This window comes from Callospermophilus lateralis, unplaced genomic scaffold (assembly GCF_048772815.1).
Source record: "Callospermophilus lateralis isolate mCalLat2 unplaced genomic scaffold, mCalLat2.hap1 Scaffold_181, whole genome shotgun sequence".
Taxonomy (NCBI): domain Eukaryota; kingdom Metazoa; phylum Chordata; class Mammalia; order Rodentia; family Sciuridae; genus Callospermophilus; species Callospermophilus lateralis.
The window spans coordinates 2,337,649-2,349,798 of record NW_027512846.1 but is presented as its reverse complement, the minus strand read 5'-3'; the positions used below and the strand labels follow the sequence as shown (position 1 = coordinate 2,349,798).

The 12,150-nt window shown below is 49.4% G+C and overlaps 1 protein-coding gene across 1 annotated transcript; it reads left to right on the top strand.

Annotated features, from left to right (window-relative positions):
• Window positions 1-1,127: 1,127 nt before the first annotated feature.
• On the top strand, window positions 1,128-3,946 carry LOC143640325 (palmitoyltransferase ZDHHC19-like). The gene is made up of 5 exons (XM_077108170.1): window positions 1,128-1,258; window positions 1,605-1,726; window positions 2,273-2,412; window positions 3,170-3,342; window positions 3,793-3,946. The coding sequence occupies exons 1-5, from the start codon at window positions 1,128-1,130 to the stop codon at window positions 3,944-3,946; spliced, it is 720 nt and encodes a 239-aa protein (XP_076964285.1).
• The last annotated feature ends 8,204 nt before the right edge of the window (window positions 3,947-12,150 follow it).

Sequence of the window (12,150 nt, the reverse complement as noted above, 5' to 3'; positions counted from 1 at the left end):
AGGGATCTATTGTGCAATATAATGACTACAGTTAATAATAACATACAACAGAATGAGTACAGTTGATAATGTTATCTACACTAAAAATGACTCAAAGAGTAGATTTTAAGGGTCCTCACCACAAATAAGAATATGAAGTAATGTATATGTTAAAAAGCTTGACTCAGACGTTCTTCAATGTAACATTTTTCAAATTATGTTATATGCCATAAATATGTACAAATTATTCTTAGTATTGTTATTATCATCATCATCAGGGATTGAACCTAGGATTGTTTAACCATTGAGTCACATCCCCAGCTCATTTTATTTTTGAGAGAGAATTACATCATAAATCCCACCATGGAAGTGAGTAAACTGGGAAGATATTTAATTGGTAGATTTCTACCTCCTTCCCCAAACTGGAGCTCTGTTACAACAAAAAGGAAGAAGTGGAGCTAGGATGAGCAATGAGGACTGTTGACTCCAATTAGCACTGGGCCTGAAAGGGGGATGACCATCACCAAACTTCTCCCCATGCCATCTTCACATAATTTATGGCCTCTGTATTAGCCTGATTTCTGTTGCTCTAACAAAATACCCGAGAACAGATAATTTATAAGGAGATAAGTTTTATTTAACTCAGTATCCAAGATTTGGCAGCTCCTGCAAGTGATCTCTGGTGAGGGTGTTCACCAGATTGTGTGTCAGAAAACAGGGAGGGACCAATCTGGCTCTTTTGATAACAACTCCCTCTTACAGGAGCAAATGGGGGCCCATGAGAAGTCCATTACTCCCTTGAGAGGGCATCTTGCAGAGTGACTGAGTTACCTCCCACTAGGCCCACCTCTTTCAGGTTCTACCACCTCATCACTGATTACCAACCCTCCAGCCTTTGAACCTTTGGGACAAACCACATCATATCATCACAAGCTCCAACAAAGCTACCATCATAAGAGCAGGATGTCCCAGTCTACAACATGTGCGTATGTGGGGGATGGGAAAGGTTGATCTCACAAGTCACTGGAAGCAGCCAGAGCCCCCATTCCAGAACCTCTGTGATGTCACTTCTGTTGTCATGGCAGTCTGGGTGCCAACCCAGAAGAGTTCGTTGGTGGCTTCAGTCTGTGAGACTTGGTGGTCTAGCCATGGCCTCTTCACAGAGTATCACGCCCCCAAATGAACCTCCGATCGAATCCTCATGGCTGAAACCAAGCCTGTTTCCAGCTTTTAATGCAATGCTTCTTATTACAATAAGTGGCATCTTCTTCGCCTTTCCGTGAGTCTCCCATGGAAGGTGTCAGTGTCTTAGACACAGAAGAGAAAATAGACAAGGACAGTACAGAGGCAGGGAGGGAAGTGGAGAGAGGGTCAGCAGGGGAAGGAGGATATAGAGTTAGAGGGAACCCAATGTGAAAGCACAGAGGTCTGGAGTGCCTGACGCATTTAGGGAACTATGAGAGACTGCTAATGCTGGTGACATTTTGTGGAGTCTCCATGGTCTGTCTCTAACCTGGATATTTAGATCAGTCCTTAAGGCGAGTGAGTCCTACCTCAGGTGAACTAGGCCTTGTGGGGAGCTCTGGGTTTCCCCAGACTAGGACTGAGTCTGGCTCTGGTTTCAGGTGCCGGTGGTTGGCTCAGAATGGGCAGTGGGAATTTGCCGTGGTTTCGGGCCTATTCTTTATACTGTCCTTCTGCAGCCTCATTTTCCTCAACGGGTCAGACCCAGGCATTTTGCACAAAGGTAAGGCCTCAGACCCCTGGAGAAGGAGGTGGTATCCCAAGGGCTGATGCCTATAGGGGTGATTTCAAACATGCTAACCCCCCTCAACCCCACCCCCCGCCCCCGTGGCCTCAGGAGCCCTTCCCTCCATGTCATCATTACTTGGGCCCTGGCACTTCATTTCCCAAGCCACTGAAGTGCGAAAAAACAGAATCCTGGAGGTGTTCCAGCTGCTTTCGAAGCAAGGACTGGGCAGGCTGGCAAGAGAGGCCAGCAGGCCCTTCCAAACCACGCAGTTCACTCCTCCTCCTTCCCATTTTACACACGACTTCAAGCACTGATCACTATTCCAAAAGGGGAGAGCTCTGTATAGAGCTCCTGTGGCTGGACAGCCCTTTCTCTCTGACTGCCGCCCATCTGAGTGGTCAGCTTGCTCAACAGGGACCGGGATTCCCCTGCCCTCCTCCTCCCCACCCTTCTTGTTGCCCAATGATGCCATGGGGCGGCCCCAAGCAGTAGAGTGGTGGAAGGGCCTCCTGCCACTGCCCAAATCTCTTCCCCTGCCAGGCTCCTTAGAAGAGGACCCCAACATTCAATACATAGCACGAGTGAACAACACGGCCTTTCGCCTGCAGTGGTGCTCAAAGTGTTCTTTCCATCGTCCACCCCGGACCCACCACTGTCCCTTCTGTAATATCTGTGTGGAGGTAAGTACTCCTCCTTCCTGTCCACTCACCAACCCATCCCAGGACACCTGGCCAGGACCAGGAACCTCACATCATATGTGGTCCAGGGGTGGGTATGAGATCATCTTCCCACACTGCTACAAGTGGCTCTCAGCCACTCTTGGTCACTTATATATGTTATTGCCTCCAGTTCTGCACTTGTCCTGAGACGCTGGCCTTGCTTGCACAGGTGCTGACATGCAAAGGGCACCATCTGTGCTGAGCCTGGTGGAGTCAAGGGGAGGAAAGGCAGTGACTGTCCCACTAGCTTGCTGATACTAGATACCCATAACTTTAGGCCGGCTGCTGCCCTGTTCTGGGTATTGTTGCCTGTCCACCTCTGGGTGTCCAATTGAGGGTTTCCTGGGTTCCGAGTGCTCTTCTCTCATGTGCACACCTTGCACGGGTTTCCAAGTACAGAAGGCTGGCTGGGCTAGAAATTCTTCTCATCCTTACCCAGTATCTGAAAAAATACAGCTTCACAGCTTTTCTGTATCCTGCTCAAAGTGACACCAGGCAGGTCTTGTCTCTAGAGACCTCACTCATGACAAATGACCTGATGAGCCATGGCGTCCTAACTGTGCTCTATCCATGGACGTGCTGGTTTCACCCTGGAGATGGGAGCTCACGTGCAGGGCCAAGAGCAGGAGGTCTAGGGGCTGGGTTGAGGGGGGGCCTCAAGATTTGGGGGTATTGGGCTAAGCCAATAGACCCTCAAGGTCTGCCTTCTCTCCCCTAGGACTTTGACCACCACTGCCTGTGGGTAAACAATTGTGTAGGTCAAAGAAATTTCCGCGTATTCGTGCTGCTGCTGGTGTCCCTGTGCCTTTATCTGGTTGTTCTTCTGGCTACCAGTGTGCTTTTTCTCATTCGTACAAGACACATGCCCTTGTCGCTGGACTCAGCCATGGCGTATCCACCCAGTCCCAAGGGCCCACACTGGGAAGAGAATGGGTTGTGGGGAGGGACGGACAGCCAAGGGGCAGGACAGCCAAGAGGTGGGGTTAACCGAGGGAGGGCTGATGTTGTGGGCAGGGCTAAAGGGAGAAGCTACTTGGGAGGACCTATGAAGGACAGATTGAAGGCGAGTGGGGTCAGGGAGATGGGCGTGGTAGGATGGACTATGGAGTTAAGAATCTAGGGAGGCCAAGAAGTGGGGTAATGAAGGTTGAAAAGGGTCAAGTGGGAGGCCAGCATGGTGGGGTGAGGTTTCTCTTGGGTGTGCTGGATTAATTGTCCAGTCCAGGGAGGCAAAAGTGGGTGGGCGGGGCCAGCCAGGGCGGGGCTAATGAGGGCTGTCGGTCGTTGGGCGGGGCCAGGAGAGAACAGTTTGTCTGTTCTTCTTAGCTTGTGTATGCACAGCATCGCAGTAGCTGTACCCGTCTTGGTACTCCTGCTGCCTGTCATTCTGCTCCTGATGATACAGGCTGTGTCGGTGAGCAAGGTAAGCGAGTACTGCAATACCAGACGGTGCGGAGGCATCTTGCATCTTTGGGAATCTGGCACTTTCGGCTGATCTTCACTGCCCTTGGTCCTGATGGTGCCTCATGAGTCCTTCCAGACCCACCCCTTAAGATGCAGCTCAGATCTTTCCTCCCCCTGGAGCTCAGTGGTCATTCTTCCTCGTGGGTGCATTGCATGGAGAGCCTGTTATTTGAGGGATGGGTGCATCCTGCGCTTGTGTTGATAAGAACCCTGCGATCAGAATAACACCAGCAGACACCTAGGGAAACGCTTGAGACGGGGGTCGGTCCTGAGTGGTGTAGCAGCCTGCAAGAAACTGAGTTTGGCGAGGCCAGCATTGTAGAGGAGGACGTGCCACTCTTCCTGTCCTAGGTGTGATTTTGCAAAGGTGGAAGACAGGAGGGTGTTGTCTGTGAGAGGCACACCTTTGCAAAAAGGCAGAGAAACCCGAATGTAGGATGTTAAGGAAATGAGGAAGGAACGATTCTAAATCAAACCCAAGGTGCCAGATAATTTATAAGGAGGATTCAAGATTAAAAAGCCCCTAAAAGTTGAGCGTGAAATTTAGTTTTGATGAAGTGGAAACCTGGGAGCCATGGTGGGATTTAAAAAAAAAAAAACAACAAAAACTCATTTATTGAGGAATAAATTAAAACTGCCAAATTCACCCTTTTAGTCTAGGATACGGGATTTTGACAACTGGATACTGTCCTGCATTCTCCAGCATGATCAAGTTTAGGCAGTTTCTTTACTCCAGAATATCCTTTCATTCACCTGTTGTTGTCAGTCTCTCTCCCTATGTCCTTCTGGTTTTTCTTTTTTTCCAGGATCACATGTAAATGGAGTCATTGCCTTCTTTTCTCTGGCTTTATTTATTTAGGACAATGTATTTGAGATTCATCCACGTTGTCGCTCATATCAGTATTTTATTTCTTTTATTGCTGTGTAGAAGCGTATGGATGCCCTATAGATTGTTTATACATTCATCAAACGAAGGATTTTTTACATTATGTCTAGTTTTTGCCAGTATTTTTGTTTGTTTTGTTTTGTTTGTTTCATACTAGAAATTGAACCGCGGGGTGTTTAATCACTGAGGCACATTCCTAGCACCCCTCAAATTATGTTTAAATTTTTTTTTTTTTTAATTTTGAGACAGGGTCTCACTAAGTTGCTTAGCGCATCACTAAGTTGCTGAGGCTGACTTTGAACTTGCCATCCTCTTGCTTCAGGCTCCCAAGCCTCTGGGATTATAGGTGTGGGCCACTATGCCTAGCTAGTTTGGGGTAGTTATAAATAAAGCTGCCCCAAACATTGATGCACAGGCATGTGAACATAAGTTTTCATTTTTGTTGAATAAATTCTTAAGGGTGGCATTGCTGAGTCATAAGGTAAACACGTGTGGAACTTTGTAGGAAATTGCCAAATTTGTCTTCCAAAAGAACTGTAAGGTTTCTAAATTCTACCAGCAATGTTGGGAATTCCAGTTGCTTCACATCCTCACCAACATTTCACACTTTTTTTTTTCAAATATATTTTAGGTATCAGTTGACCTTTTATTTATTTATATGCAGTGCTAAGAATCGAATTCAGTGCCTCACACACACTAGGCAAGCATTGTACCACTGAGCCACAACCCCAGCCCCTCACACTGTCCTTTGTTATTTTGTTTTGTCTTTTAATCAAACCTGTCTTATTAAATGAGTCGTAGTATTTCATTAAGGTTCCAGGTTGTGTTTTCCTAATGAGTAATGATGTTGAGCCTATTTTCATGTCTGTTTGGCCTTCATTAGGTCTTTGGTAAAATGTTTACTCCTGGCAGGGCACAGTGGCGCACACCTGTAATCCCAGCAGCTTGGGAGGCTGAGACAGGAGGATTCCGAGTTCAAAGCCAGCCTCAGCAAAGCGAGGCACTAAGCAACTCTGTGAGAACCTGTCTCTAATAAAATACACACAAAAAAATGGACTGGGGATGTGGCTCAGTGGTTGAGTGTCCCTATATTCAATCCGTGGTACCCACTCCCCCCAAAACCGTTTACTCCAATCTTTTGCCCATTTGAAAAAACGGTTGTTTTCTTATTGAGTTTTAAGAGTTTTCTACATCAGATTCAGATCTAGGTTTTGCACATCTCTTCTTGCAATCTGTGACTTGTCATTCCATTTTCTTCATAGCATCTTCCCAAGAGCAGGAGTCCTTAGTGTTGTTTTTCTAGGACTAGGGGTTGAATCAGGGGTGCTCAACCACTGAGTTCTCCCTCAGCATTTTGTGGCTGTTGTACATTCTACATAGAAAATTGTCATCTGTGAAGAACAGTTTCATTACCTTCTTTCCAATCTGTGTATCTTTATTGCTTTTTCTTTTTAGTGTTGAATAGGAATGATAGGGGTGGGCATCTCTGCCCTGGGATTCCTTTAGTATGGCAATCTCTTGACTAAAGGCTCTTTCAGTAAGACTGGTGGGCAGCATCAGTTGGGGAGGGGACGCTGCAGACCCCGAGACAGTGAACAGACAGAGGAGCCTACCTGCTCATCACCTCCCATCCTTTTAGTCCCCAGCCCACCACTGCCATATCTGGTCCTCCTCCCACCTGAGACTCTGTGCTTGGCCCTTATTCATCAGCCCTGTGGTCTGCCTTTACTTTGAGCTTGACCTTTACTGTTTTGTGTACTGAAGGCCTTCAGCCCAGATTTTCCTGGGCCATGTGATTTTTGACTAGGAAACTATGATGGGGCCTCCCCACTGGCCCTGTCCTCCCAGATAGTGAAATTCAGTTAAGGCATAAATTTAGAAAAAAAAATGAGAGGTGGGGAAATGAAGTGGGAGTGGGGTGGTGACATTGTCTTTGGAGCAATTGAGCAGCACAAGGAAGAGTTTAAAAGGTATCTGAAAGGGGCTGTGGTTGTAGCTCAGTGGCAGAGATCTTGCCTAGCATGTGTGAGGCACTGAGTTTGATCCTCAGCACCCCATACAAATTAAAAAAAATAATAAGGTCTATCAACAACTAAAAAATATTTTTTTAAAAAAGGGGGGTGTGTGGAAGGATGAGGTAAGAGGACAGGTGTGGCCAATGGAGACAGAACAAGGATCTTGCACAGGGAGGCACAGGATGATGAGGAGCCCTGAGAAGGCAGGAGAAAGGAGTGCAGTGTCAGCACTGTCTGCGGAGAGCTGCTCACAAGTGGGTCAAGGGAGGTCACTCTTCCTAGGAGCATAGGAAGGCAGGAGGCCCTGGGTCACTCTTGGGCTCCCCTGCCCTTAGAATCTTGCTCCAGGCCTGGGCTGAGCCCTGGCTAAGCTGACTGACTTAGGAGGAGTCACTGGGAGATGGCCTTGCCCAGTCCTGCTGATTCTGAGCTCCTCTTCCCATCCCCATCTCCCTCCAGGGCAAATCACTCCGGAACAACAACCCCTTCGACCAGGGCTGTGCCAACAACTGGTATTTGACCATTTGTATGCCAGTGGGACCCAAGTGAGTTGGTAAACTGAAGGCTCAAGTGGTGGATCTCTGGGGCTGGTGGGAGTGGGGTGAGATAAAGCTGGGTTTTCTTCTTTGGTCCCTGACCCCAGCTCCCAGGCCCTGTCACCCATTGTCCTTTCCTTTGGGGTTTTCTCCAGGGCACTCTGGGAGCCTCTGGGAACGTCCCTATTCATTGCCCTTCTAGGTTCTTGCCCTAAGAAATGGAGTAGAGGGGAAATGCAGCCTGGATGAGACTCCTGGCTGGGAACCCTGGGCTCTGTGCTTTCCAAGCTGAGGGTGAGGGTGGTCAGGGGGCCCAGGCCAAGGTGGGTAGTGACTCCCTGCATTTGGTCTATCACGCCCCAGGTACATGTCTGCAGCTACTTGGATGCAGCAGGCGGAAGGCACGGAGTGGGACCCTGAGCAAGGGGACCCAGTGCACACACGGTTCTCGCCACAATATTCCCGTCAACACCGTCCCACAGAGCTCCCTGGGCCCACATCTCCAACACATGGGCAGGGCCCCCCAGGGAGTGGCGAGGCTGCAGCTTTACAGGAGGTGAGGAATAGTGGGTGTGCATTGGGAGAAGGATGTCTGTGGGTCACACATGTGTTGGGGGAGGCTCCTGAGGTTGGGCTGGCCCTGAAGCTGAAGCACATGGAGCTTAAGGAACAGAAATATGAACCTGAGTGTGCGGGTTCCAGGTTTCAGAGTACTCCCAGGTGTTGCTGAATAGACAAAGAGAAAAGACTGCACCACTAATTTGCTAGTTGGCCTTGGCCAGTCCCTTACCTTTCTAGGCCTCAGTTTCCTCAGTTATTAATGAGGACTGAGACTAGTAATTTATGTTTTAAAGGAGATTCTTTTTTGTGGGGGAGGGGGACAGGGAATTGAACTCAGGGCACTCGACCCCTGAGCCACATCCCCAGCCCTATTTTGTATTTTATTTAGAGACAGGTTCTCACTAAGTTACTTAGTGCCTCACTTTTGCTGAGGCTGGCTTTGAACTTGTGATCCTCCTGCCTCAGCCTCCCAGGCCACTAGAATTATAGTCATGTGCCACTGTGCCTGGCTCTTTATTTTTTTTTTTTTTATGGAAATTTGTACTTGAAATCCCATGTGAAATGTATGAAGTGGAGCATTAGGAGTGCAGTAGGGTAGATAACCCATGGTGCCCACCAAGGGCCCTTGCATTTCTTGGGGTACCAGCCCTCTCCTTTGTCCTGTCTCCTGGGGCCCAGAGCCACAACTGTGAACTGCAGGGTAGAAGCTAGAAAGAACACCCATGTATTGACTTATGTGTTTAGATTTCCATCAGCCCGATGCCGCAGCAAAAAGCCCACAGAGAAGACTTGGCCTCCCATCCACAAGCCTCTCACTCACCCATTCACACTGCTGGATACCAGGACATCTGAACTTCACCTTTTGAGCCTCCATGTGGAGGCCTCTCGTAGCTGAGCCCTCAATCACTCCCCTATTGGGAGTGCTAAGACTTCCATTCCTGTTGTACATTTGTAAATAGTTTTTACTTCTTCCTATGGCTGCTCTGTCTGTTTGTTCTAGGTTTAGAGAAGCGGTGTTTCCTGGGGATGTAGGGAGGCTCTGAGGGGTTGGAACAAAGCCCTCTTGGAAGGGAAAGATCCTTGCTCTCTGAGAACCCAAGCTAGGGAACCAACATTGTCTAGCTCATTGACCTTGAGCAAGACACTTGTCATTTCTCTCATCCTTAAAATGTGGCAACAGTAATAATCACAGTGACTGACCTGGCTGGCTTCCTGGCAAGGGCTGGAGATGGGAGGAGAGAAAACCCCCAGCTAGCACTAGGGATGGAGCAATCCCTGTCCTGCAGCATCCCTGTCTGACTACAGGGGGTGCCAGCTGCCCAGGAATTTGAAAACCAAGTCTGGCCCAGCCCTCTAGTGGGAGGTGAGCCAGCCTGAGTCAGTCTGGAGCCCCCTCCTGGGCGCCTCCTCCCCAGATGTGGGAGGGTGGGGGCATTCATCCTGCATCTCTCCTGCAACTGTGTCCCACCCTGGTCCCTTCCCCCTGGGGTGCATCAGGTGCTGGTTCTGGTCCTGTCCCTGGGGTAGACTCAGGAATTTTGAGTCTGCAGGCCCCAGAGTGTTGGGCAGGGGGCACATCAAACCGTGTGTCTGTTAGTCTCCAGAGTGTGATCTTGGGACTGGGAATAATATCACCTTCGTAGTAGGTTGTTGGAGGAGGAGGTGAGGTGTTTCATCTAGTGCACAGCAGGCAAGCAATGGATGCAGCTGGAATGATTTATGGTTATTTTCTCCACTAGTTGGGCGACCCAACCATGTCAGAATTTCCAGAGTACTATTAGTGGTTGTGGGGCTCTCTGAATTTGTATCAAGGACCCCATATCATCTTGCCACATGAAGCATCAGGACAGACAAACTATACTGCTTCTTTAAATACTAGTATCTGGGTGAAACCATCTTGTGTGATAAAGGTGGAGGCAAAAGGATGTCACCCAAGGGGTCAGATGCATGTCCCTAGGGTGTGTGTGTGTGTGTGTGTGTGTGTGTGTGTGTGTGTGTGAGAGAGAGAGAGAGAGAGAGAGAGAGAGAGAGAGAGAGAGAGAGAGAGAGAGAGAGAGTATGCACATGTTTGGTATGAGCTCATCCTCGGGGGTGTGTTCGCCCAGCCCCTTATCCTTTCTGACCAACTTTAGGAGGTGGGTGACCTATGATGCAGGATGTGTCTCCAAGTCTCCAGACCACAAAGTCCCACAACAAGACTGCTCTTCCCTCTTCCTTTCCTCCTCAACCTCTCCTGGGAAGCCCAGGCCCAGCCCCACCCGCCTGCCCTGGCTTGAACTCCAACACTTCTCATCCCCTTTCCCTGTCCCAATATCTATCTCCCTGGGCTCAAGTCCTTTTGGGGCTTAAGGCTTTTCTCAAATCTTATTCCTGCTCACTTCCTCTGTCTGGGAAGCCCAAGTTCATGGGCACATGGCAGAGAAAGAGGGGAGGAGTCCCTGTGCCCAGGTTTTAGTGCCTGTGAACCTGTGTGTGCAGTAGGGATGGCTCAACCCTGCTGACCAACAGGGGGAAAGGCCGAGTGGGGAAGCCAGAGGCTCCCAAGCTCATTCCCAAAGGACAGCCCTCCCAATAAACTGGATCTGAGTGAGGGAGGAGAGAGGTGGTCCAGGAGCCTGGGCCAAGGCCTGGATGTGCATCATGGAACTGCCTGGGTGGGGGAGTGCTGGAGGGAGTCCAGCTCCAAGCGGGGCCCAGAAGGCCAGGCCCCAGTCTCTGAGGAGTTCATGCTGCCTCCTCCAGCCCCGCTGGCTGTCCCCCTGCCATCCTGCCTATCCCCCTGCCATCCTGCCTGGTTCAGGTCTGCACTCATTGGCTCCCTGCCTTCAGGTATACAGGGCCTCACTCAGTCTCAGGCAAGGGCCTTTTAAGTCCTAAGCTAGATGTGACACATCTCCTTGACAATCTGGTCCTCAGTTTCCCCACTAGAAAAGGACGTAATTTCCCTCAGATTCTCAAAAGAGGACATGGCCTTTCCAAAGGCAAAGACTTCCTGCTCTGGGATGAAGATTTTAGGTGTGTCCGCCCCCTGCCCCCAGCCTAGGATTCCTAGGATTTCCTTAAGAAAGACCCTTGGATCAGGCTCATTGCTTCTTGAGCATTAAGTGGGACATAGAACATTCCTTCCTTTGACGTCCTACACCATACCCTCTACCCTAAGCCTTGGGCCAGTCTTGTGACTCCTTGCCAAGTTGAGAGGACGCAACTGGGCTACACCCCCTTCCCTTTTTGCCCCCTTCTCATTTCTGCTGAATGTGCCCTTGATTCTCAGACATGCCCCACCCAATCCTTGGCCCATGGATAAGGCAAGGGGTGTTATAGGGGACCAGTTATGGGGCCCACTGTCCACCTACCCAGGAAACTCTGCCATCCCTGGGCCAGAGCCAAGAAATGGCCCCCACGCCTGCAGGGCTACCAGGTGCCCACAAGCTCCTAGAACCGTAATGCCAGATTCGTGGGACCCCAATAGACCTCCAGGAGCCGAATCTGATGCAATTACACAAGAGTCTTTATTGCAGGCTCCCGCCAGGACTCTCAACCCTTTACAATACAGCGTTCCTGAGTAGTGAGTCCCAACCCTTAGTTAGTGAGAATTTATAGGTTTTGGGGGGATACACTATGCATCACAACATCACACAGAAAATCATTTTATACCGCGGGAAAATCAAACAACAATTCTTAACATTGATGAGCACATTCACTGGCCGGAACAAGTTGGGTAAGGGTAGTGGGTGAATTCAAATGGTGGATATATTTGAACTGATTGCTTTAGGCCCGGAAGGGTTGCAAGAGTCTCTATGCCAAACTGCAGGGTTGCCTAATCATGTTATACATCACGGAAACTACTGGGAGGTCACCTGACATTTCAGATATTTTTCCTGTCTCCTGCTGATTGGTGGTTGCTAGGGGGTTGCTATGGGTCCTCACCTAGCTTAACTGAGTCAGGGTCACCTAGCACCACAGATCACTTTTGTTAAACAACTCAGCAGGGTGGGTATGTGCCTAAGAACCTTCTGTGGGTTTTTCCAAGGACAAGAGTCATGCCCCCTCCCTCTGGACAGGCCTTGAGGTAGAAGCTGATTTCTCAAAAATGGAGTCACATCAGTTTCTCAGAACCTGGGTGGAGAGCCTAGCATCTCCAGACCTTTCCTCATGGGCCTCTTGGGAAGTCAGGGCATATAGGATGAGACTCAACCTAGTCACCCAGCTCTGCCGCCTACTAATGTGCCACAGGAGA

Excerpts from the sequence above, each read along its gene's own strand:
- LOC143640325 (XM_077108170.1), top strand. The coding sequence starts at position 1,128 with ATGGCCTCTTCACAGAGTATCACGCCCCCAAATGAACCTCCGATCGAA. Across the intron at positions 1,259-1,604 it reads GGCATCTTCTTCGCCTTTCC|GTGCCGGTGGTTGGCTCAGA; the intron begins GTGAGTCTCCCA and ends CTCTGGTTTCAG. Across the intron at positions 3,343-3,792 it reads TCGCTGGACTCAGCCATGGC|CATCGCAGTAGCTGTACCCG; the intron begins GTATCCACCCAG and ends GTGTATGCACAG.